Source organism: Convolutriloba macropyga, unplaced genomic scaffold (genome assembly GCF_964194025.1).
Source record: "Convolutriloba macropyga unplaced genomic scaffold, txConMacr16.3 SCAFFOLD_2726, whole genome shotgun sequence".
Lineage (NCBI taxonomy): Eukaryota > Metazoa > Xenacoelomorpha > Acoela > Convolutidae > Convolutriloba > Convolutriloba macropyga.
This window is the reverse complement of record NW_027453735.1, coordinates 5,001-32,493: the sequence shown is the minus strand read 5'-3', so window position 1 is coordinate 32,493 and position 27,493 is coordinate 5,001. Positions and strand designations below refer to the sequence as shown.

The window sequence follows — 27,493 nt, the reverse complement described above, 5'->3', positions numbered from 1 at the left end:
AAATCATTTTTCACCCTCTTAAAGTACCCAGAGATTAGATATTTAGAAAAAACTTGTTTCATTAGTGAAAACTAACATTCAAACAATTTGAAATGTATTACTCTCGGTAATGTAAACTATATATGCGTCATCAGTATGTGTAATTGTACGTCATTTTTAATCCGCTCAATATACATGTCCCGGAGAAATAATTCCTAAGTAAAAGTTGATTCATGCGGAAAATTATTTAAAATTATTTCAAAATGTATGAAGCTCGGTCATATAAACTATAAATGAGTCAATACTAGTAAACAATAAATCATTCATTATCTTTCAATGTACAAGCAGTAGAGTGAAACTTAATCAATGAAAGTTAGTATTCTGAAAAGAAAAAAAATATTCAAAGGAACATCTATATTATGCACTTACATTACATATGATTCATCCGGGCTCAGACGTACACAATCTCAGATCACATAATGTACAATAGTACGGCAATTTTTTGAAAAATTTTTTTACTAGAAAGTTGTTTTGAATGTAAATTCTTCAATGGAAACTTAAAAAATTTCACTTTTGTGCTCATTGTCGAGAAAGAAATGTTCGATTGTTTATAGTTTCCCATCTCTGAAGGTACAAGTGTTATACCAAAATATACCTATTGATAACTTCCACCAACTCACACCAAACTGTGTTACAGATTACTATGCATGAGTTGGAATTAACCGATGTACGTCTGACTCAGTGTTAATTTTTTTTGTATAAGTAGCTAGAAGACACCAACACTCAAGAGTTTTTCAAAAAAAAGTCCGGAATTTTTTTCCAAAATTGGTAGACAAAGGATTTGTTGTTGTTGATTGGGCAAACTGGTTTTTCGTAACGTAATTATAACGAAACAAATTTACGCACTTGCAACTAAAATCATTATTTTTTTTTCTTTTTTGAAAAACGAAGCAAGGAACCATGCATGCACTTAGAGTTCTATTTGGTAGGTTTTCGTGCAAGCATGGTTCATTGCTTCGTTTTTCAAAAAAGAAAAAAAATAATGATTTTAGTTGCATCATTATAACGAAATTCTAACGAAATTATAACGAAATTATAAAGTTGCATCATTATAACGTGTAATTATAACGAAACAAATTTACGCACTTGCAACTAAAATCATTATTTTTTTTTCTTTTTTGAAAAACGAAGCAAGGAACCATGCATGCACTTAGAGTTCTATTTGGTAGGTTTTCGTGCAAGCATGGTTCATTGCTTCGTCTTTCAAAAAAGAAAAAAAAATAATGATTTTAGTTGAAAGTGCGTAAATTTGTTTCGTTATAATTACACGTTATAATGATGCAACTTTATAATTTCGTTATAATTTCGTTATAATTTCGTTATAATGATGCAACTAAAATCATTATTTTTTTTCTTTTTTGAAAAACGAAGCAATGAACCATGCTTGCACGAAAACCTACCAAATAGAACTCTAAGTGCATGCATGGTTCCTTGCTTCGTTTTTCAAAAAAGAAAAAAAAATATTGATTTTTGTTGCAAGTGCGTAAATTTGTTTCGTTATAATTACGTTACGAAAAACCAGTTTGCACAATCAACAACAACAAATCCTTTGTCTACCAATTTTGGAAAAAAATTCCGGACTTTTTTTGAAAAACTCTTGAGTGTTGGTGTCTTCTAGCTACTTATACAAAAAAAATTAACACTGAGTCAGACGTACATCGGTTAATTCCAACTCATGCATAGTAGTCTGTAACACAGTTTGGTGTGAGTTGGTGGAAGTTATCAATAGGTATATTTTGGTATAACACTTGTACCTTGAGAGATGGGAAACTATAAACAATCGAACATTTCTTTCTCGACAATGAGCACAAAAGTGAAATTTTTTAAGTTTCCATTGAAGAATTTACATTCAAAACAACTTTCTAGTAAAAAAAGTTTTCAAAAAATTGCCGTACTTTTGTACATTATGTGATCTGAGATTGTGTACGTCTGAGCCCGGATGAAACATATGTAATGTAAGTGCATAAAATAGATGTTCCTTTGAATATTTTTTTTCTTTTCAGAATACTAACTTTCATTGATTAAGTTTCACTCTACTGCTTGTACATTGAAAGATAATGAATGATTTATTGTTTACTAGTAATGACTCATTTATAGTTTATATGACCGAGCTTCATACATTTTGAAATAATTTTAAATAATTTTTCCGCACGAATCAACTTTTACTTAGGAATTATTTCTCCGGGACATGTATATTGAGCGGATTAAAAATGACGTACAATTACACATACTGATGACGCATATATAATTTACATTACCGAGAGTAATACATTTCAAATTGTTTGCATGTTAGTTTTCACTAATGAAACAAGTTTTTTCTAAATATCTAATCTCTGGGTACTTTAAGAGGGTGAAAAATGATTTAAAATTGACTTTTAATGACTCATTTACATTTTCGCGAACAAAACTGATACTCTTCTGAGAATTTTTCCGTTAGTTTTTGCTGATTGATCGAGACTTTCTTAAAAAAATGAGTCTCTGAAGGCTTCGCTCAGAGTCTTGTATTTTATGAAGGGAAAAATGAGTCTCATTTTAGTTTGCGTAAAGTTTTAAGAGGTCTTGAATGAGTTTTAACTTACGAAAAAGCTTTTAATGAAGGAACTTTCCCCCAATACTTGTACCTCAAGTGGAATAAAATGAACATTGACGTTAGCTGACTCGTACATACGTTTTATGGAAAGAACTAATGCAAAGTAAAGTGTTTTTTTGTTAATTTTCACCAATGAAAGAGTTTTTTATTTTATGAACTTTTCACTGCGACTTGTACATTAAGAGGGAAAAAATGATGTACAATAAAACTTCTATGACTCATTTTATGTTTTTTATGACACAAACTAATACATTTCAAAAAAATCTTGCGTTAATTTTCAGAAATGAACGTTTTTTTACTTGTACTTTTCTCCAGGACTTGTTCCCTAAGTATAAGAAATGATGTACTTTTAACACTTTATTTCACATATACTCATATTTACCTTTTATGAGCAAAATTGATACAATTTTATGTTTTTTGTGTTATCTTTCAGATACAAAACAACTTCATAGAAGGAAATTTTCACTGTAACTAGTAAGCTAAGTGCAAAACGATGTACTTATGATGACTCTCACATTAATTTAGACGACACATGATGACACGTGAAACAACTTTCACATGAGAATTTTTTTGTTCTGGTCTTGTATATTTAGGAGGGGGCGATGCACAAGCAAATATTGATGACTCATTTATACTTAATGTAAACAAAATTGATGCTTTTTCAAGTATTGTTTTAGTTTTAGCTAGGAAACAAATTTCTCTCTGGAACTTGTAATTTAAAAGGAAAAAGTATTAAAAAATGACCTTTTGGGAAATTTTGTATGGACGAAACTGAAAATTTAATTATTTTATTGGTAGTTTTCACTAAGGAAACAACCTCAAGCAAACAAATTTTCCGCTAGATTTGTAAATTAGGAGAAAAAATGAGGTACAAATGAACTGTTTTGACTCTTTTTTGAAATTGTTGAAATTTTTCTCTATGAATTGAACATTATGAGGAAAAAAAGATGTGCAAGTTGCTTTTGATGACTCATATATCAACTATGTTAGACAAATTTATTTTTTTATAACATTTTTGTAATAATTTTCACTAACTGAGCAGTAAGTTTTCCCTAAGAAGTTTTTCTCTATGACTTGTACGTTAAGAGGAAAAAGGACCTTTTATGATTCATATATATTCTTTATGTGTGCGCAATTGACATTTTTCAAAGCAGTTTTGCGTTTGTTTTCATTATTAGAACAAGTTTTCCTCAAATAATTTTTCTTCAGGACTTGTACATTGAGAGGGAAAAAATGATGTACATATGACCTTTGATGACTCATATATACTTTATGTGTGCAGTATTTAGGTTTTCCTAAAGTAGTTCTCTGTTACTTTTCACTAATTAAACAACTTTTGCTATCGAAATTTTTCTCTTTGACTTTTACACTAAGAGGAAACAAAAAAATGTACAAATGACCTGTGCTACTCATGTATACTTTATCTGAGCTTCATGTAAGTTTTTTAAAATAGTTTTGTGTTAACTTTCACTAATTAAACAACTTTAATTAAGAAATTTTCCTCTATGACTTGTACATTAAGAGGAGAAATTTATGTACATATGAACTTTGATGACTCATATTTAATTTATGTGATCAGTATTTAGGTTTGCCTAAAGTAGTTCTCTGTTACTTCTCACTAATTGAACAACTTTTTTTAAGAAATTTTTCTCTATGACTTCTACATTAAGAGGGGGAAAAATATTGTACAAATGACCTGTGCTGACTCATATATACTTTATGTGAGCTTTATTTAAGTTTTTTAAAGTAGTTTCGAGCTAACTTTCACTAATGGAACAACTTTTCCTTTAGAACTTTTTCTCTAGGAATTGTACATTAAGAGGAAAAAACTGATATACAGGTGACCCTCGATGACTCATATAATTTTTATGTGAGCAAAATTGATGTTTTTTAAAGTACATTTGTGTTAGTTTTCACTAATGTGACAACTTTTCCTTAAGAAATTTTTCACTAGGACTTGTACTTTAAGAGAAAAAAATGATGTACAATTGACCTTTGATGACTCATACATATGTTATGTGAGCAAAATTGATGTTTTTTAAAGTATTTTTGTGTTAGTTTTCACTAATGAAACAACTTTTCCTTAAGAAATTTTTCTCTAGGACTTGTACATTAAGAGGGAAAAAATAATGTACAATTGACCTTTGATGACTCATACATATGTTATGTGAGCAAAATTGATGTTTTTTGAAGTACATTTGTGTTAGTTTTCACTAATGGAACAACTTTTCCTTTAGAAATTTGTCTCTAGGACTTATACATTAAGAGGAAAAAAAATGATGTACAATTGACCTTTGATGACTCATACATATGTTATGTGAGCAAAATTGATGTTTTTTAAAGTAGTTTTTGTTAGTTTTTACTAATGGAACAACTTTTCCTTAAGAAACTTTTCTCTAGGAATTGTACATTAAGAGGAAAAAAATGATGTACAATTGACCTTTGATGACTCATACATATGTTACGTGAGCAAAATTGATGTTTTTTGAAGTATATTTGTGTTAGTTTTCACTAATGGAACAACTTTTCCTTTAGAAATTTTTCTCTAGGACTTGTACATTAAGAGGAAAAAAGTGATGTACAATTGACCTTTGATGACTCATACATATGTTATGTGAGCAAAAATTGATATTTTTTAAAGTACATTTGTGTCAGTTTTCACTAATGGAACAACTTTTCCTTTAGAAATTTTTCTCTAGGACTTGTACATTAAGAGGAAAAAAATGATGTACAATTGACATTTGATGACTCATACATATGTTATATGCGCAAAATTGATGTTTTTTGAAGTATATTTGTGTTAGTCTTCTCTAATGGAACAACTGTTCCTTAAGAAATTTTTCTCTAGGACTCGTACATTAAGAGGAAAAAAATGATGTACAATTGACCTTTGATGACTCATACATATGTTATGTGAGCAAAATTGATGTTTTTCAAAGTAGTTTTTTGTTAGTTTTCACTAATGGAACAACTTTTCCTTAAGAAATTTTTTCTCTAGGACTTGTACATTAAGAGGAAAAAAATGATGTACAATTGACCTTTGATGACTCATACATATGTTATGTGAGCAAAATTGATATTTTTTAAAGTACATTTGTGTTAATTTTCACTAATGGAACAAATTTTCCTTAAGAAATTTTTCTCTAGGACTTGTACATTAAGAGGAAAAAAAATGATGTACAATTGACCTTTCATGACTCATACATATGTTATATGAGCAAAATTGATGTTTTTTAAAGTATATTTGTGTTAGTTTTCACTGATGGAACAACTTCTCCTTAAGAAATTTTTCTCTAGGACTTGTACAGTAAGAGGAAAAAAATGATGTACAATTGACCTGTGATGACTCATACATATGTTATAAGAGCAAAATTGATGTTTTTTAAAGTCTATTTGTGTTAGTTTTCACTAATGGAACAAATTTTCCTTAAGAAATTTTTCTCTAGGACTTGTACAGTAAGAGGAAAAAAATGATGTACAATTGACCTGTGATGACTCATACATATGTTATAAGAGCAAAATTGATGTTTTTTAAAGTATATTTGTGTTAGTTTTCACTAATGGAACAACTTTTCCTTAAGAAATTTTTCTCTAGGACTTGTACAGTAAGAGGAAAAAAATGATGTACAATTGACTTGTGATGACTCATATATATGTTATAAGAGCAAAATTGATGTTTTTTAAAGTATATTTGTGTTATTTTTCACTAATGGAACAACTTTTCCTTAAGAAATTTTTCTCTAGGGCTTGTACAGTAAGAGGAAAAAAATGATGTACAATTGACCTTTGATGACTCATACATATGTTATATGAGCAAAATTGATGTTTTTTAAAGTATATTTATGTTAGTTTCCACTAATGGAACAACTTTTCCTTAAGAAAGTTTTCTCTAGGACTTGTACATTAAGAGGGAAAAAATGATGTACAATTGACCTTTGATGACTCATATATATGTTATGTGAGCAAAATTGATGTTTTTTAAAGTATATTTGTGTTAGTTTTCACTAATGGAACAACTTTTCCTTAAGAAATTTTCTCTAGGACTTGTACATTAAGAGGGAAAAAATGATGTACAATTGACCTTTGATGACTCATACATATGTTATATGAGCAAAATTGATGTTTTTTAAAGTATATTTGTGTTAGTTTTCACTAATGGAACAACTTTTCCTTAAGAAATTTTTCTCTAGGACTTGTACAGTAAGAGGAAAAAAATGATGAACAATTGACCTGTGATGACTCATACATATGTTATAAGAGCAAAATTGATGTTTTTTAAAGTATATTTGTGTTAGTTTTCACTAATGGAACAAATTTTCCTTTAGAAATTTTTCTCTAGGACTTGTACAGTAAGAGGAAAAAAATGATGTACAATTGACCTGTGATGACTCATACATATGTTATAAGAGCAAAATTGATGTTTTTTAAAGTATATTTGTGTTAGTTTCCACTAATGGAACAACTTTTCCTTAAGAAATTTTTCTCTAGGACTTGTACATTAAGAGGGAAAAAATGATGTACAATTGACCTTTGATGACTCATATATATGTTATGTGAGCAAAATTGATGTTTTTTAAAGTATATTTGTGTTAGTTTTCACTAATGGAACAACTTTTCCTTAAGAAATTTTTCTCTAGGACTTGTACATTAAGAGGAAAAAAATGATGTACAATTGACCTTTGATGACTCATACATATGTTATATGAGCAAAATTGATGTTTTTTAAAGTATATTTGTGTTAGTTTTCACTAATGGAACAACTTTTCCTTAAGAAATTTTTCTCTAGGACTTGTACAGTAAGAGGAAAAAAAATGATGTACAATTGACCTGTGATGACTAATACATATGTTATAAGAGCAAAATTGATGTTTTTTAAAGTATATTTGTGTTATTTTTCACTAATGGAACAACTTTTCCTTAAGAAATTTTTCTCTAGGACTTGTACATTAAGAGGAAAAAAATGATGTACAATTGACCTTTGATGACTCATACATATGTTATATGAGCAAAATTGATGTTTTTTAAAGTATATTTGTGTTAGTTTTCACTAATGGAACAACTTTTCCTTAAGAAATTTTTCTCTAGGACTTGTACAGTAAGAGGAAAAAAATGATGTACAATTGACCTGTGATGACTCATACATATGTTATAAGAGCAAAATTGATGTTTTTTAAAGTATATTTGTGTTCGTTTCCACTAATAGAACAACTTTTCCTTAAGAAATTTTTCTCTAGGACTTGTACATTAAGAGGGAAAAAATGATGTACAATTGACCTTTGATGACTCATATATATGTTATGTGAGCAAAATTGATGTTTTTTAAAGTATATTTGTGTTAGTTTTCACTAATGGAACAACTTTTCCTTAAGAAATTTTTCTCTAGGACTTGTACATTAAGAGGAAAAAAATGATGTACAATTGACCTTTGATGACTCATACATATGTTATATGAGCAAAATTGATGTTTTTTAAAGTATATTTGTGTTAGTTTTCACTAATGGAACAACTTTTCCTTAAGAAATTTTTCTCTAGGACTTGTACAGTAAGAGGAAAAAAATGATGTACAATTGACCTGTGATGACTAATACATATGTTATAAGAGCAAAATTGATGTTTTTTAAAGTATATTTGTGTTATTTTTCACTAATGGAACAACTTTTCCATAAGAAATTTTTCTCTAGGACTTGTACCTTAAGAGGAAAAAAATGATGTACAATTGACCTTTGATGACTCATACATATGTTATATGAGCAAAATTGATGTTTTTTAAAGTATATTTGTGTTAGTTTTCACTAATGGAACAACTTTTCCTTAAGAAATTTTTCTCTAGGACTTGTACAGTAAGAGGAAAAAAATGATGTACAATTGACCTGTGATGACTCATACATATGTTATAAGAGCAAAATTGATGTTTTTTAAAGTATATTTGTGTTAGTTTCCACTAATGGAACAACTTTTCCTTAAGAAATTTTTCTCTAGGACTTGTACATTAAGAGGGAAAAAATGATGTACAATTGACCTTTGATGACTCATATATATGTTATGTGAGCAAAATTGATGTTTTTTAAAGTATATTTGTGTTAGTTTTCACTAATGGAACAACTTTTCCTTAAGAAATTTTTCTCTAGGACTTGTACATTAAGAGGAAAAAAATGATGTACAATTGACCTTTGATGACTCATACATATGTTATATGAGCAAAATTGATGTTTTTTAAAGTATATTTGTGTTAGTTTTCACTAATGGAACAACTTTTCCTTAAGAAATTTTTCTCTAGGACTTGTACAGTAAGAGGAAAAAAATGATGTACAATTGACCTGTGATGACTCATACATATGTTATAAGAGCAAAATTGATGTTTTTTGAAGTATATTTGTGTTAGTTTTCACTAATGGAACAACTTTTCCTTAAGAAATTTTTCTCTAGGACTTGTACATTAAGAGGAAAAAAATGATGTACAATTGACCTTTGATGACTCATACATATGTTATATGAGCAAAATTGATGTTTTTTAAAGTATATTTGTGTTAGTTTTCACTAATGGAACAACTTTTCCTTAAGAAATTTTTCTCTAGGACTTGTACAGTAAGAGGAAAAAAAATGATGTACAATTGACCTGTGATGACTAATACATATGTTATAAGAGCAAAATTGATGTTTTTTAAAGTATATTTGTGTTATTTTTCACTAATGGAACAACTTTTCCTTAAGAAATTTTTCTCTAGGACTTGTACATTAAGAGGAAAAAAATGATGTACAATTGACCTTTGATGACTCATACATATGTTATATGAGCAAAATTGATGTTTTTTAAAGTATATTTGTGTTAGTTTTCACTAATGGAACAACTTTTCCTTAAGAAATTTTTCTCTAGGACTTGTACAGTAAGAGGAAAAAAATGATGTACAATTGACCTGTGATGACTCATACATATGTTATAAGAGCAAAATTGATGTTTTTTAAAGTATATTTGTGTTAGTTTCCACTAATGGAACAACTTTTCCTTAAGAAATTTTTCTCTAGGACTTGTACATTAAGAGGGAAAAAATGATGTACAATTGACCTTTGATGACTCATATATATGTTATGTGAGCAAAATTGATGTTTTTTAAAGTATATTTGTGTTAGTTTTCACTAATGGAACAACTTTTCCTTAAGAAATTTTTCTCTAGGACTTGTACATTAAGAGGAAAAAAATGATGTACAATTGACCTTTGATGACTCATACATATGTTATATGAGCAAAATTGATGTTTTTTAAAGTATATTTGTGTTAGTTTTCACTAATGGAACAACTTTTCCTTAAGAAATTTTTCTCTAGGACTTGTACAGTAAGAGGAAAAAAATGATGTACAATTGACCTGTGATGACTAATACATATGTTATAAGAGCAAAATTGATGTTTTTTAAAGTATATTTGTGTTATTTTTCACTAATGGAACAACTTTTCCATAAGAAATTTTTCTCTAGGACTTGTACATTAAGAGGAAAAAAATGATGTACAATTGACCTTTGATGACTCATACATATGTTATATGAGCAAAATTGATGTTTTTTAAAGTATATTTGTGTTAGTTTTCACTAATGGAACAACTTTTCCTTAAGAAATTTTTCTCTAGGACTTGTACAGTAAGAGGAAAAAAATGATGTACAATTGACCTGTGATGACTCATACATATGTTATAAGAGCAAAATTGATGTTTTTTAAAGTATATTTGTGTTAGTTTCCACTAATGGAACAACTTTTCCTTAAGAAATTTTTCTCTAGGACTTGTACATTAAGAGGGAAAAAATGATGTACAATTGACCTTTGATGACTCATATATATGTTATGTGAGCAAAATTGATGTTTTTTAAAGTATATTTGTGTTAGTTTTCACTAATGGAACAACTTTTCCTTAAGAAATTTTTCTCTAGGACTTGTACATTAAGAGGAAAAAAATGATGTACAATTGACCTTTGATGACTCATACATATGTTATATGAGCAAAATTGATGTTTTTTAAAGTATATTTGTGTTAGTTTTCACTAATGGAACAACTTTTCCTTAAGAAATTTTTCTCTAGGACTTGTACAGTAAGAGGAAAAAAATGATGTACAATTGACCTGTGATGACTAATACATATGTTATAAGAGCAAAATTGATGTTTTTTAAAGTATATTTGTGTTATTTTTCACTAATGGAACAACTTTTCCCTAAGAAATTTTTCTCTAGGACTTGTACATTAGGAGGAAAAAAATGTTGTACAATTGATCTTTGATGACTCATTAATATGTTATGCGAGCAAAATTGATGTTTTCTTAAGTAGTTTTGTGTTAGTTTTTACTAAACGATCAACTTTTACTTAAGAAAATCTTCTCTAGGACTTGTACATTGAGAGGAAAATAATGATGCACAGGTGACCTTTGATGACTCTTTCGTACTTCATATCACTAAAACTAATACTTAGTGTTCACCAATGTTTAAAATTTTGCTTTAAAAAATTATATGGCACCGGTATATTACTCTAATGGCAACACTATACCCTATTATCTTCCATGCAAAACCGTACTCTACTTTACCGACTCAAATGTTTACTCAAATTTCATGCTTGCTATTATTGAATTCTATACAACAGTATCTTAATAAAACCTACCTTTAACCTCCACTCAGTACTATACCCTAGTATTCAGATTCAAATCTTCAACCTTTTTGTCCCCCCCCCCAATTGCATATAATCCATTATATACAATACTATCTGCCTGGCAAAATTTACTCTATAATTATTGTTTGATACTACAAGCTTTCATCAAGATTCAAATCATCACTTCCTTTTTTTTACTTGTGTGCATATATTGGAATCTATACCCCCTTTTGTCTCCATAAAATACTAAACCAAGCCATCTTGGTACTAATCTTCACCATGTTACGAGCGTGCAGATATTCAAAATTATTTCCTGTATATATTATATCGTAGTTATTCAAAGCTATACCACATTCTAAACAAGACAATTCTATACCTTTTTATCCCTATGCAAATCTGAATCCTAATATTTTTTTTCCAAATCTTATCCTTATCTTGCCGACAGTCAAACCTATATCTTACTATCCCAACGGCAATTTTGTTCGGCTAAATAGTATGCAATGTTTTACCCTATTAAACCCAATCAAATCTTCACCCCATTACTTAATTGCAAAGGCTGCAATCTACACCCTTTTTTCCCCATGGCAAACTTTGTTTACCTTATTAGCCACATGTAATTCTGTTTCCTTCTATCCTGATTCAAATCTTTGCTCTTTTATTTGCTTGCAGAAAATCAGTTCTACGTGTTTTATCCGCAAGGTAAAACTATACCCTTTTATCTCCATGCAATAAGTGGAATGTAATTTTCAACTTCTGGAATTTACCAAGTAGCGTCTCTACATGTAACCGCTAAAACCTATTACTTTCATGCAAAAGCTATACCCTATAATCTTTATGGGATTTCCACTCCATTACCCCCATTGCACGATACCCCCATAGTCAATTGCTCCCTTACCGTGCGTAAAAACAGTTTTCTCTACAGTTTACCAGCTTCTGTAATTACTCCTTATAAACAAAGAAGGTACCTGTCTACTTAAAATAATGGAGTTAAGGTAAGTCTATTACATATTCAGGCAACAATCCTAACATACAGGGAATAATTGCCAAGAACTTTTCATCCGCGCGCATGATCGAACATGTTTGGGTAAAAAGAGCCAAAAAGTGAGTTCAGGTGTATAGGTTTGTTACTACTGATAATGATTATTTTCATCCACTCATTATGTATGGTTTAGTTGGTGACTACAATGTGATAATAACAACTGGTAACGAGAGAGACGCAGGTACTGAGTCTCTCATCACTCTCTCAATGTGTGGCACTTCAGGCACTACTGTCTCCACTGACCTCCCAAATATGCGAAATGTATTCGAGCCTGGAAACACTGACGAGTTCCCCGTTAGATATGAACAGAAATTCAATTGTTTATATACAGACCCTGCCCCCCTACTCACCCCCCCCCCCCCCCCCCCCGCATGATAAAACGAATTTTTCGGAACTTGGCAGTAATCATGGAGCCAAAGATGCGAGGGAGATGATGCAACTGAACTAGATACATTTTGTAATTAAAGCTTATATAGTTGATATATCTGCAGAAATCATAGAACGTCTATCTTGGATATGAAAAACGACAATGTATGCGCCATTCAATAGGGACCTTGTAGAAAAACTGCGACCCGTTTCTTCGAAATTTTTGATGTAAATATGTTAATGCTTAGCTCAAAAGTTGAGAGCATGTATGATGACTCCTGGTGGGTTTCAGTGTTCGTTTGGTGATATTGGTGAACTGCAGAAGATCCGGATTGAAAGTGACAACTATGGCAGCAACCCATCATGGCTCATTGACACTGTAAGTTGTACCGCATTTTGTGCTTGCTATTTTGCTGTGAATGGCAGTTTAATGTAATGCACTTTCTATGATCTCATTTGAGATAAACTATTATATGTAGAGTTTCTACAAACTCATTGGTAAAAACTAATACCACAAATGGAATCTATTGAGGCCTGACAAACAACATGTTTTATAATAATATAATAATAATAATGAACTTCACCAAACTTGGTTTTCACCGAGCTTAGTAAGTCCCTAACGGGGCTTGAATTTGATTGCCCTCATATGGGTATGACTTGTCATTAAAATTATCGCGCAATACTACAAGTTCTAGCATCCTAAAATATGTTAGTTATGTTGGGGGGGGGGGAGGGAGGGTCTTTTTTCGGTCTTTTTTTTTGGTCCAACTTGATCTTTTAAATCAAGGCCAAAATCTAGGTTTCTATTTGGAGAATTTACGTTAAGGAACCTTATCGAGAAATGATATTTTGCTTATTTTTCAGATTATAATAGACAGTCTGTTCACGCGTTCCCACTACAAGTTTACAGTGAACAGGTGGCTCTCCAGTGAGATTGATGGAGGTCATTTGGTCAGAGAATTCCCAGTTGACTCCACTGGGCTGGAAAGTGAGTTCAAAAACTTGGAGTTTCAAAGTTTAAAACTGTTGTGTTTTTTGTTATCCCCTGAGCAATCTATGGCCAGAATGTGAGATTGTTGTGTATTCGCAGGTTGGCAATTGAGTGAGAGGTTTCCTGCGTGTTCTGTTCCGATTGAACTTTTAACATCTTTCCAATAAGATAAAAGAAATTGCATCCTAAACTCTAACTGTAAAATTGCCCTGCTCATCCGGGTGCGCCGTTTTCCGAAAAGGCATTTTCACAACAGTTTCTTCCCTGTTTTTTCCCTAGCATTTCCCAACACGACAAAGTGGGAAATGTACGTATAGTCAAGCGTCCCGCTGGGAAAGGTGTGTTTTGTACGTAGAGGTAAGAATTCTGGGAAATCCTACTGTGATAATTCTTTGATGCGATTCACCAGAATGGCACTTTTTAGATAACTATCCTGAGTTGAAATTGAAACATGCTGATGGGAAAAAACAAGAGTGCCTCTGTAGTGGAAAAAAAGACGAATTTATAACAGCCCACTGTGAATAAAATTGTGCACATTTTGTTTTAGTTAAGACATATCAAGTAGTTGTTGATACAATTGAGAAAGGAATCCAACAACTGGATGACTCATCTCAAAAGAAGAAGACCAGAGCCAACTCTGGAAAGTTCAAGGCCTATGTCAACTTGTATGGCTCTATCGGTGATACTGGCAAACGTATTCTACGCCGAATGGCCGACAAAACTCCCGAGATTAATTTCAAATCTGGAAAAGTGAGTCCAATTTTCTGGTTGCCAGTACAAACTTGAAAAGCGTGTCATCATGTCGCAGATGTTTATTTATTTCACCGGGCTCATGAAAAAAATTGGAAAAAAATTGTAATTTCAACAAGAAATCTATCTGCGTAGAGGAAAGAAGATAAAAATGTCTAGCGGCTCCCTCCCATTAGCCAAAAGTGAAGATCTTGAAAGGTTTTGCAATAGAGGCAGTGCATAGTTTCCATCCAATTGCTGCTTCTTTAACCTCTTTTTCAAAACGAAAATAGCATAAATACTATGGAGGATGAGAAAAACGGGGGGGGGGGGGGGTGGTGATTATGAGTCTCTGGTTAAATTTTAAAATGTACACAAATACTTGTTTTGAGATATTACTATTTGCATCGGTTTTTTTTTCAGCACCGGCATTCAGCCCTTATATTGTTCTTATATAAAACACAACAATTTTAAAAAATTTTGAGAGAAGCAACTTTTTGGAATTATAGCAATTTAACACATTTTGGTCAGCAACTTTAAATTTTTTTTACTTTTCACTAGTTTATGACGAGTAAATAATAATAATAATAATAATAATAATAATAATAATAATAATAAAAAATAATAATAATAATAATATTAATAATATTAATAATAATAATAATAATAATAATAATAATAATAATAATAATAATAATAATAATAATAATAATAATAATAATAATAATAATAATAATAATAATAATAATAATAATAATAGTAAAAATAATAATAATAATAATAAAAATAAAAATAATAATAATAATAATAATAATAATAGTAATAGTAATAATAATAATAATAATAATAATAATAATAATAATAATAATAATAATAATAATAATAATAATAATAATAATAAAAAATAATAATAATAATAATAATAATAATAATAATAATAATAATAATAATAATAATAATAATAGTAATAATAATAATAATAACAATAATAACAATAATGATAATAATAATAATAATAATAATAATAATAATAATAATAATAATAATAGTAATAGTAATAATACTAATAATAATAATAATAATAATAATAATAATAATAATAATAATAATAATAATAATAATAATATTAATAATAATAATAATAATAATAATAATAATAATAATAATAATACTAATAATAATAATAATAATAATAATAATAATAATAATAATAATAATAATAATAATAATAATAATAATAATAATAATAATAATAATAATAATAATAATAATAATAATAATACTAAAGAAACACGATCTAAAATTCCCATCGAAAAGGCACTTTTATCTATAGATAAGTATCATAATTTCTAGCTACTTTTCTGTTTCTTGTATCGAGATGTTGATTTTTTTATCGCAACGCTTTTGCGAGCAATGAAAAACGAAATGATTTTTTAATTCTTTTCAAGGTCACCATTTTAAATAAACGGTTACGCTTCCTAAACATTGGATATGTTTATTTTCAAACCATGTCAATTAAATGTATGAAAAAAAAAGATTTCGCTTTCAAATTCCTGTTAGTTTGTTAATTGTATACATTAGCGTCTGAATTTCACAAAAACGATGAAAATGTATAATTTTTCAATCCACTGAAAATCTTAGCGAAAACAAACAGGGCAGCTTTTTAAATGTCGTTTTTTTTCTGTTTTAGTGGTAACTACTTGAGCAACAATCCGCTTCTATCACTAAACCAAAAAGTTTTTGTTAAGTGGCTGCGTGAGAAATGGAGACCGATTATACTAACTAATTGTATTATGAACCCTTTGTTACAATATCTTGAATTTTGTTGGGAAATAGAAGATTTTTTATGCATTTTATTATCATCTCTTCGAGTCATTTCCTGTATATCCCGGTTATGTTTTGGGCAAAAATTTTGCTTGTCTGTTTGAACTTTTCGAGTGATTTTTAGACGCTTATTTTTTTTCGTTTTTCGTGATCTGCATTTCTCTCTTATTTACAAGTGTCAGCAGCTAAACTCAATTGGCGACAGTTTATTTCTATTATTTCTAAAATTGAAATGAAAAGTGCACAAAAAGTGGTGTAACTTTTTTTCACGTAAAGTTTTTTTAGTGGTTATATATATATATAACAAGCTAATGAAGTCTTCTGAATCTCCACATTTAACTTAGTGACGTCCTCCCCCTCCTCTCCCCACGAGACAGAAGCAGGCTGCTATAGATTCGAGCTCCCATTAGTCGTTCGAGAGCATTTTTTTGACGTTAGTCCGTTAGTCGTTTATGTTTGTATCTCGTTGATTTACTGCTTAACGCATACATAAAGAAATTTTAGTAATATCTTCTTGGATGTTAAAGTCGTTTTTCGTTTAAAATTATTATTAAGAATCTATTTTTCATTTTATTTCTAATTCTTTTTAATAGCTGCCCTCATCTTCTCAGCCGGCTATTATTGCGCTCGTATTTTTACGACTCGAAGAGGAGAATTGGAGAAGTCCTTTTTTTTAATCAATTTTATTGGAGTGATTTTTGAAGCGGGAAATGAAACGCGTCAAAAAATTTGGAGTGATTTTGGGGCTGAACAAAAGTTGAGAGCGGAGCGAAAAGAGAGTGGTTTTTGTTCATACCGCTGTCTTTGAGAGAGCGAGAAATTGATGTGTGAAAAAATTTTCTATAAGCAAGCGAAATTTTTTGTTCACGTGCGGCTTTTAAAAGCAGTTTTTTTGCAACTTTTGATGGTTATGAGGTTTGATTATGATATTGTATTAGTTTTAGGCTTGTTTTGATAGGAATTGAAGGTTTCAATTAGTTAATTCTGAGTTTATTGCTAATTTGGATGTATTTGATCAGTTTTGCTGCTTTTTAGACGAAATTTAATGATTTTTTGCCTGTTTTTTTTTGTATTAATGCTTTAAGTGGGATTTGAATGGAAGCTTGTTACTTAGGGAATTATCAGGTAACAATTGACTAAAGTTTTATTAGTTTAAATCATTCTTTTCTTCCGAAAATTGACAGAAAAATTGAGAAATTTTAAAACCATCTTTCTTATTTTTTGAAGGTTTTCTTTTTTTTTTAATCTTAGACAAGTTTCTTAGCCTTATATGACTTGCCCATTGTTTTGCGAGTTTTTCATTGCACTAATTTCAAAGGAACTTTATTCGGCTATAGGTTTCCTTGTACTATAAAAAACTCAAGTTAAAAAAAAACTTAAGTTTTTATAGTTTTTTAGTTTTTTTGTTCAATATGTTTTTGAATGCTGTTTCGATTCTTCTTTAATTTTTTGATGGCATTTATGGAGGGTTCACAATAGTTGTTCAGTTGTTTAGTCATAAGGATGGGCAGTTTTCTCCTTCGAGTCGTTTCCGGAATTCTTCCGGCTATGTTTTTTTTTTACTTCGTCAAACTTTTTTTCGCTTTACCATTTTGCCGCTTTTTCGACATTTTGCGTGAAATCTTTTTGACTTCTCTAGGCTAGTTTCTCTCTTCTCTCAATCTGCTAAAAGTGAATTTGAACATCAGTTGCTAAGCAAAGCAATTCAAAATGAACAGAGTTGGTATAAAAAATTGAAGTCAGAAATAGAAACGGGATGAACCCATAAAGCCCAATTTTAGATGCCCGCTATTTGAACGTCGTTCCTATAAGTCTTAGTTATCACCTCTAATGCTTATTGGTGTTGATAGTAGCCCCTGTAGCCTCTCTCTAAGAAACAGAAGTATGTTCAACTACGAAATGCCATCAAAATAAATCGGACTTAAAAAATACTTTTGTACAAAAATCTTTTTTTTTCAATATATTCTATTCGTTCAATCCCAATCGTGCTTATTGGAATCAACGGCGGCTATTTTCCGGCAATCTGCCGGGTATGTTTACCCTACTCGTTTTATTCTAGGCTACTTGCTTCAACTTAGAGGCAGTTGACCTCGGAGACATAAACTCACTACTGATCGGGTTCAGTGGAGACGATAACATTAAATGGAGAGTGGGAAAAGTCTACGTCAAGCTTGACAATAAAATTGACGTGTTCGTCTGTGGCCGAACGCTGGGCAAAGGTGAAGCTGACAAACGAACCGAATTTGTGATATACAGAGATGATGAAGCTTCTATTGACGTCGCCGAAACTGTTTTCGAACCCTTGGCCACGAGTGCCAAACCAGCAAGTGCAAAGCCCAAAACCGAGAAAGAATCCACGAAAGGAGCAAATGCGGGGAAGGGCAAAAAGGGAGCAAAAGCAGGAAGAGGTGGGAAAGCTAAGGGAGCTGGGAAGGAAACCCCTTCAGGACGAAGCAAGGCAAAAGTTAATGGTTAGCAGTAATTTTTCCGTGTATTAAGAAACACACTTTACCCCCTTTTATTTGCGCCTGATCATTCACACGCCTCAACCCGGGTTATCACTCATTCAATGTATAATCGATAATTTTGTTGTAAAAAGTAATGCTTCTGCATGAGCGAAAAATTGCGCCACGCTTTCTAAAAGATACTCTGATAATATGATTGATGGAAACAAGCCTAAGTTAGTTTTATCTGATTGTATACCTATTGTTTTAATGTTTTTTCTTTGATCATTGTGAAAACTGCGACATAGTTAGCACTGCAGAGAAACAATGTGATGGTTTCGTGTGGGCTCGTGCTTTGCGCGATCAATATGTAACACTACGTCATAAATTAGTTGTGCGAAGGACCTTTTAATCATATTGATAGTTATCTATGACATGACATGGTTTATTTCAGTTATATTTTCAGAAGATCAAAACGCAATGCTACAAGGTATTGACCAATCCACAAAAGACGAAAAAGATCCATTAGTTGACAAAAACAAACAACTTGAACAAATTCCAGAAGACGCTGAAAACCAGATAAATGAACCGGAAGCTTCCGAACCAAATAAGGAAGCCGAATTTGCTGCAGAAGCCAATTTAGAAGCAGAAAACCCAGACAAACTTCTAACGCCAGAACAGAGCGAACAACCAGACGATGCGGGTTTTCAGCCGGAACCGCCGATTGAGCAGCCGGAGATCGCACAGGAAGCCGAACGTCCGGAAGAGGAGCCAAAGCAGGAGGAGAAACAAGAAGAACCGAAACCAAAAACACCAGAGCAGAAGCCGCAAGTTGCCCCTGATGATAACCATGATGCAAATCGGGATGTCAGTCCTCTTGAAGTCTTAGAGCCCACTAACGATCTCTACGATTCACCATCAACCGCAAAAATGAACAATGTACAATTAATTGAACAGAACAAGGCATAATTCAAAGATGAAATGATTGAGAAATTGTAGTGATCATCGGAGTTTCTTCAATTTTGAATTATTTTTATGAGTTTTATTTATATGCAGTTGCTGTGTGCTTGTGTGCTTTTAGTCTAATGTTCATATGTTCAGTAATAACCCCCAATATGAACTGTGTGGATGCCTGTCTCACAAAATTGACACAGTTTAACATTCAAACAACGCTAACTGATTTCATAGCTAAATCAGCATGAGAACATACCCTTGAGCTGGCCTGTAGGTTCTTTCACGCATCTTTTTGCCTATAATGCGAACAACCAAAAGGAGGCTTTAAAACTTCATCGAATGTATTATCATAGGTGGTACAGGTTTCTTCAAGAACAACCAATTTATTGGAAAGCATGTGAGTATTTAACCAGCTAGTTGTTTTCTTAAATTACATGTTTGGAATCCAAAAAATAATGTGATCAAAACTGCTCACGCGAGTCTTTTCGTAGGAACCAATCTTCCCTTATACTTAGATCAAGGGGTCTGCCTCAATGATTTTGACACGCTCTTTTTGGCCAGATTTAACCAATTCAGAATAAGAAGAGTCCAGATTGGTCCTGTAATGATGAGTCGCCAAAACGATTGCAACAAACGGGAGCCTTATCAATATGCAGTTCTAGTATTTTTATTCTTACCTGACCAAAGTGGAGAGAATAAAAACAAACATTTTACATGTGAAAAAAGAAAAAATGCCGATGAAATGAGATTCATAAACTGCTGATCTGTTGTATTGACAATCACCGTTTTGTTAACCAAGTTAACTGTTTTTAATAAAAGATTCAGCCGTAGATGACATCATGACATCTTTATCTTTATCCCCTAGCTAGATTACGAACATCATTAAACATTTATCCATGGTTTTGTGGCGAGGACAAAAACTTTTTTAAGAAACAAAGTTTAAAGACAAAAGTTTCCAGGAAATACTTAGTAAGGAAAATACTTTAATGTTTTTCTCCATTTTCAAAATGTAACAACTCAGTTATCAAAAAATAACCCATGCAAAATACATGCATATTTAAGAAAAAAGCAATGATTTTGAATAATTGTGTGGTCAGTCTGCGATGTGTACACGAAAAGGAGCTTCATATTCCAAAAAGGATTTTGCAAGATGAGAGCTGAAGTTACAGGACCTTGCAAGACAAGCTTAGCTTACCAGGTTCTTATCTCATCGTAAGTACGATTTCGTTTATCGGGAGGTTTCAAATTTAGAATAAGACTTTATTATTAATTGTATTTATTGGAAGGTATGTGCTGATCATGTTAAAACGTGCTCAACTAAGAGACAAATTTTTAAGGTAAAATAAAAGCTGGAAAATTGTCGGAAAAGGCTCTAGTCAAGTTGAAAAACAGATCTTTTGAGACTTTTCCCGTATGTTCTGGGTGTGTTTCCCTCCTCCTTTCTCATCCGGGCTGGGGACCGGCTACGCGGAGTTACAAACAAAAGCTATAGGAGAATTGAGCAGAGCACTAGTTAAAAAAAACTAAGCTCGAAAAGATCTCTCCAAAACTAACAACTTTAAGAACAAGCTAAACTAAAAATTCTTTTTGCAGTTTGACCCAGACAAAAAGTGGGACTCCTACGTTGCTTTTCGTTAGCATTCGACAACTCTAGGACCACATTGGAAAAAAAGACGTTTTAGAATAAAATTTTCAAATAAGCGAAAAACTTCAACTAAAAGAGGAACATTTTTCTATACAAGCTAAACTAAAAATTCTTTCTGCATTGGTCCCAAACAAAAAGTGGGACTCCTACGTTGCTTTTCGTTAGCATTCGACAACTCTAAGACCAGATGGGAGAAAAAGATGTTTTAAAATAAAATTTTCAATTAAGCAAAAAACCTCAACTAAAAGACGAACTTTTTTCTATTACAAGATCAACCGAAAACACATTAATTTTTCTATTCCTTCTTATAAACACTGTGCTTGTAATTAGGGAATTATTTACCAGCTATGTAAGTGGTACTGACAGTTTCATGTTAAAAACACTGCTACTTTTATCTGATTCACTTTAACCGCAAATTTTTTTTTTCGAACTTCATTTTAGAGCTAATCATTTTTGAGACATAATACGTAAGCTTTGGTCTTCTTTGGAACAAAATCTCAGTTTTGACGCTTTTGATGGACTTTTAGAATTGAATTTTTTTCTGCTTGATCAATGACATGAACTCTAAAAGATATCATTAGACTTCCAAAGTTCGGTACGGCCTTGGAAGAGGCGTAACAGGGTTTTGCTATTTCGAACTGTTTCGAGGTAAATTTTTTGACCATCAAGCCTACATGCAGAGAAAAATAAAGTTCAAAAACGTTACCTTAGAAAAATTACGAAACTTGATACGGCCTTATACGGCAACGTACTAAGTTTTGTAATTTTTCAGAGATTTAAGAAGTTATACCCAGTGCCAAAAAAATGATGAAAAATTGACTTGTATGAGATAAGCGATAGATTTAAAGTCGCTTTTAAGAATTTCGAATTTACAAATTGTAATTACATCAATTGACTACGGTGCCGGAGAAACCTTATTACGGCCTTATACGGTGCCGTACAAAGTTTTGTAAGTTTTCTACGGCAGCGTATAAATCTTAGTAAATTTTCAAAGTTTCGTCTAAGGTGGGTAACTGGGTTCGGTCCATTTTACCTAAATAACTTTAAAAAACGTATCTTAATAGCTATAGTGTGGTGATATGGCGTTAAGGGGATGATCGGTCGCTCAACTTGTTCTTTGGTCGCACCATTAAACAAAATTGGTTTTTCAAAATTTGTGGTATCTCTCAGATTCTACAGTGTAAGAACCTCCGATTTACACAGTTAAGTTCTTAATACCATATTAAACGTCCCCAGCAAGCACAGTTAAATAGACGCATCACCATTGAAACAACATTCAAACATTTGCCTTTAAAAGTTCAATTTGAACCTACGCATTATTTTTTACTCTGACTTCAAAAAATCTTTTAAACAAATGGCGAAACAAACGTTTACCAAGCCTTAGCGTAGGCAATCAGCATCCTAAAATGAAGAGAACTGTTCTTTTTAGTTACTACTTCAAATTTGAAAACTCATTATAAATTTTTTTTATAGAATCACGTTTTTCAGAAAAATTGATGTTCCATAATATCAGAAAAAAGTAAAATCCAAACTTTTTAGAACGGGAAAATATTCTTTAGTGAAGTGGCTCTTTTGAAGCACAAATATAGCTTTATAACTGAATTAAAAATATGTTTGAAAGATTTGAAATTTGTAACTTCCTCGTATAATTATTAATTTCAATGTTGATTACTTTGAGATTGTATCAATTAAGTGCAAATTTCAATAAAAAAAATATTTTTGCATTGAATTCACGGAATTTGTAATTCAAAAAAAGGCAACATTCGGTCAATTTCAGAGAAGCTCTGTTTAAAATTCGCAAAATTTTGGCTTCAACAAAAAAAAACTCTGCTGGTGTGAGTTGTCATTGAAATTACTGCAAGTCTCGAATAAACATCGTTCAGCTCTTTCTCGAAGAAACGTCGGCAATCAGATAGCCGTCTCAATCAGTGAGGTGTCTTTAGAAAGACTTAACTAGGTCAGCTTGTTCTATTTTCAATTTCTTCAATTGACCTGATATCTTCCAATCAGCTGTTTTCCAATGTCTATCACAGTTCTTGCTGGACCGATGCTGATGTGCTTTGGTCATACAAATTGAACTGAGGATTCGTTGCTGTTGTTGTAGTTGTTGTTGTGCCCGGGTCGGCGGAGCAAATATTGCGGCTGCTAAAATAACTCAGCAGAACCTAATTGATCACAGACTGTTTCTCGAGATTTTACACCGGCCAGGTTCTTCACTTAGTTCCAATTGACTGACTATCTTAAAAAAAACTATCATTTGCTCGGTCCTTTAGATGACTCTAACTTTATTTTGATTGAAATTAATAATATTTTAACTAATAACCTATATTCACTCTCGTACTGACATTTCTAAGGCTGCAATGAATGATGGTAATTTCGCTAACCTCTTGTAAGAAAGCTCAACTAACATAGAAACTTTGTCCATTTGAAAACTTATCAGAAGCAAAACTTATCAAGACAGGTCATAACTTAATAATAGTCGAATTATTGTCAAAAAGAGAGCCAAGTGTTCTTTGTAACAGCTTCTAATGGATCTTAAGTTAATATGGCTTAACTATTAAAAAATTGGTTTTGGTATGTATTCAGTTGAAAATTTTTATACTATCATTGCTACTTGTTTCTAATTTATTGATCGAGTAAGTGATATAGGTCAATATTTACATACTAAATGTCAAGTTACTGCAGTAATTTGTGTTGATATAAACAAAAATACTACATACGAAAACCAAAATGACTCAAATTTTCGGCGTTTGACCATGAACATACAACTAAGAGTTGTCATAAATAAAAAATATAGGAATCACTAAAAGCAAAAAATGAAAAATGCGCTATTTAATTTTTTAAATTTCGCTCAAAACAAGATAAAAGCAGTCAGCGTTAAAACATGGTATGATGCAGTAGTGCACGTTGAGTCGTTGGATAATTAGTAGGTCACGCTAGCCAAAAGTTAAGACCTTTGTTTGCTCTGGGTTTCCGTTGCTTGAAAGGGTGGGAGTACAGATTTTTGGCCCTAACTATTAAAATTTTCCGTTTCGTTCTTTCTCGGATCTTCACGAATTCAATGTTTTCTTTTTTCGTTTTCAAAAATATTTTCTTACTCTCTGGTTGGTGTTGCTAATGTTGAGAAGTGGCGTCGAAATTTTTTAGCCCAATGACAAAAAATCTGCCAATATCGTTTCTCAAGACTAATTTTTGGAGCATCCTGCTCTCCCTTTTGCGGAATTTTGTTTTGAACCGTTGCGCCGAAGACCAGAAGACTCAATTTTCCTAAGCAGTTTCCGCAAAAAAAAAAAAACATTTTCATTTAGACAACCAAATCCCGCCTTGCGACCTATAGTAGAAGCAATCAAAACTATCGAAAAGACGACAAACAGCTTCTGTAAAGATGGTTTCCACTTGACTAACTTTTTGTAACCGAAATTGAATCCGAAGCAATTATTGAAAAGGTCTTCTTGTGGACGGATAGCCTGGTTGTCTTAGATTCGATTAGTCTTTCTAAATTATTTTTTTTACAGCTACATGACTGAAGGGTATCGAATGTTCAAGATAAACCGAGGAAAAGAATTAGATCACATTCAATGTCAGCACAGCAGACCACAGAATGCGTGGCCTTGAGCAATCTCAAATAACACAAGTATGGCATACAGTGCCACAGCTTTTACAGTACAGTAAAAATTTTTGAAAGATATGAGAAAAATTTCAACCGTTGATGTCACAACTTTTTATGAAAAAGGCGTCTAAGTAAGTGATAGCCCAGATCTTTTCTTGTCATGGACTACACTTTAAACGTTGCAGCAGTCTTCTTTTTGATGTTCAGAGCCAAGAACAATCGTTTTGACGAATATCATTTTGCTAATAATTTTGTTTGTTCATCTCAAATTTAATTTGTGGAATAATGACGGTAATTTTGCTGACCTCTTGTAGGAAAGCTCAACCGAAATAAAAACTTTGTCGATTTCATAATAGAGGAATACATATCAAGAAAGGTCATAACTTAATAAGAGTCCGATTTTTGTCAAAAGGAGAGCCAACTACACTTTGTTACATCTTCCAATGCATCTAAAAGCATTATGGCTGCACTATTAAGAAAATCGGTTATAACATGTATTCAATTGAAAATTTTTATAATATTATTGTGACTCGTTTCCGATTTGTTGATCGAGTAAGTGATATAGTTCAATATTTACATACTAAATGTCAAGTTACCGCAGTAATTTTTGTTGATGTAAGCAAAAATACTACATACGAAAACCAAAATGACTCTAATGTACGGCGTTTAACCATGAACAAACAACTAAGAGTTGTCATAAATAAAAAATTTACGAAATCACTAAAACCAAAAAATGAAAAATGCTTTATTGAATTTTTAAAGTTTAACTCAAAACAAGATAAGAGCAATCAGCGCTAAAACATGTTATGATGCAGTAGTGCACGTTGAGTCTTTGAATAGAGAGTAGGTCACACTAGCCAAAAGTTAAGACTTTTGGTTGCTTAGGGTTTCCGTTCCTGGAAAGAGTGGGAGTACAGATTTTTGGCCCCAACTATTAAAATTTCCCGTTTTGTTCGTTTTCGGATCTTCACGAATTCAAAGTTTTCTTTTTGCTTTTCCAAAATTAATTTCTTACTCTCTGGTTGGTGTTGCTAATGTTGAGAAGTGACGTCGACATTGTTTGGCCCAATGACAAAAAATCTGCCAATATCATTTCTCAAGACTAATTTTTGGAGCATCCTGCTCTCCCTTTTGCGGAATATTTGTTTTGAGCCGTTCCCCCGAAGACCAGAAGATTCAATTTTTCTAAGCAGTTTCCGCAATAAAAAACAATTTTCATTTGGTCAACTAAATCCCGCCTTGCGATCTATATAAGAATCAGTCGAAACTATCCAAAAGACGACAAACAAACTATCCAAAAGACCACAAACAGCTTCTGTAAAGATGGCTTCCACTTGACCAACTTTGTGTAAACGAAGCTGAATCACTAGCAATTTTTGAAAAGGACAAAATCGACAAATAATACTGCGAGAAATCATTATTTTCTCCGTTAGAAATGGGATACCAAAACCGACTGCTTTCGAGTGAAGACATTTAACAGTTTCCACAAAATGCAAATTCGTGCTCGCAAAGAAATACTCAACTTACTGATTTCTCTCTCCACTCACATTTAGAAGATAATTGCTTCTAAAACAAGTTTGAAAGCTAGACAAAGTTGATAGGACCCATTTGGCTGTGACCTACATTCTACTTTGGAAAAGATACTGAACAGTTACTTTGCAATGCCCGATACTGGTACCCGCGAAGGTTAAAAAGCTCTACTAACCAGAAAAATATCCACCCGTTTCATGTTGTTGTCAATGCCTCAACTCTTGCGTTGCTTGCAGCTGCCTACTTTCGCATTTTGGATTAATAGCATCGGTTCAGAACGTCTTTTTTCTTTGGAGAATGCAAAGTTGCACCAATTAAGCATTTAGCTTGCAAGAATTGGAACTAGTAGCTGCTTTGTTAGATGCCCGCCAAACTGAAACGGCACTAACTTTTGAAAAGGTTTTCTTGTGCACGGATAGCCCGGTTGTCTTAGATTCGATTAGTTCATCTAAATAACATTTTTTACGTCTAAATGACTGAAGGAAATAAAATGTTCAACATAAACTGAGGAACGCAATTAGATCTCAACCAATGTCAACCCGGTAGACCACAGAATACCTGGCCTCGAGCAATCAGAAGTTACACAAGAATGGCATACAGTGCCACAATTTTTACAGTTCAATAAAAATTTGTTGAATGTTATGTGAAAAACATCAGCCGTTGGCGTCATAACTATAAATCAAAACAAAAAATTTAAATCTGTGATAGCCCAGATCATTTTTCATCATCGACTAGGCTTTAAATCTTGCAACAGTCTTCAAATTGATGTTCACAACCAAAAAGAATTGTTCTGGCAAATATCAATACACTAAAGATGATGTATGCTCATCCCAAAATTATTTGCTATATTTATCACAAAATAATGCTTTATATGCACAATCAGTGCATCTAAACGCGGAAGAAAACTGGACGCAAAGTTCAAATTGAGAAATTTGAACATAATTGTTGAGGAAAATAGACTTTTAGAATTCACTGACCTCCTTCTTCTTGACGCAACAGAATTAGTATGTCTATTATGATCCTATGTACGATCCTATCAACCACCCTTCATAATGCACCGGAAACATAATTTGCCTGCGTGACTTCGCCTTACGTAATTTATACAGTT

At 31.8% G+C, this 27,493-nt stretch overlaps 1 protein-coding gene across 1 annotated transcript; it reads left to right on the top strand.

The window, feature by feature from the left end:
• The first annotated feature begins 12,002 nt into the window (after window positions 1–12,002).
• LOC142358514 (uncharacterized) lies at window positions 12,003–19,781 on the top strand. Its single transcript, XM_075409907.1, has 7 exons — window positions 12,003–12,245; window positions 12,426–12,586; window positions 12,951–13,037; window positions 13,523–13,646; window positions 14,197–14,399; window positions 18,262–18,673; window positions 19,113–19,781. The coding sequence occupies exons 2-7, from the start codon at window positions 12,500–12,502 to the stop codon at window positions 19,613–19,615; spliced, it is 1,416 nt and encodes a 471-aa protein (XP_075266022.1). The 5' UTR covers window positions 12,003–12,245; window positions 12,426–12,499; the 3' UTR covers window positions 19,616–19,781.
• Window positions 19,782–27,493: the final 7,712 nt, after the last annotated feature.

Excerpts from the sequence above, each read along its gene's own strand:
- LOC142358514 (XM_075409907.1), top strand. The coding sequence starts at position 12,500 with ATGTGTGGCACTTCAGGCACTACTGTCTCCACTGACCTCCCAAATATG. Across the intron at positions 12,587-12,950 it reads GAAACACTGACGAGTTCCCC|TGTTCGTTTGGTGATATTGG; the intron begins GTTAGATATGAA and ends GGTGGGTTTCAG. Across the intron at positions 14,400-18,261 it reads TTAATTTCAAATCTGGAAAA|GCTACTTGCTTCAACTTAGA; the intron begins GTGAGTCCAATT and ends GTTTTATTCTAG.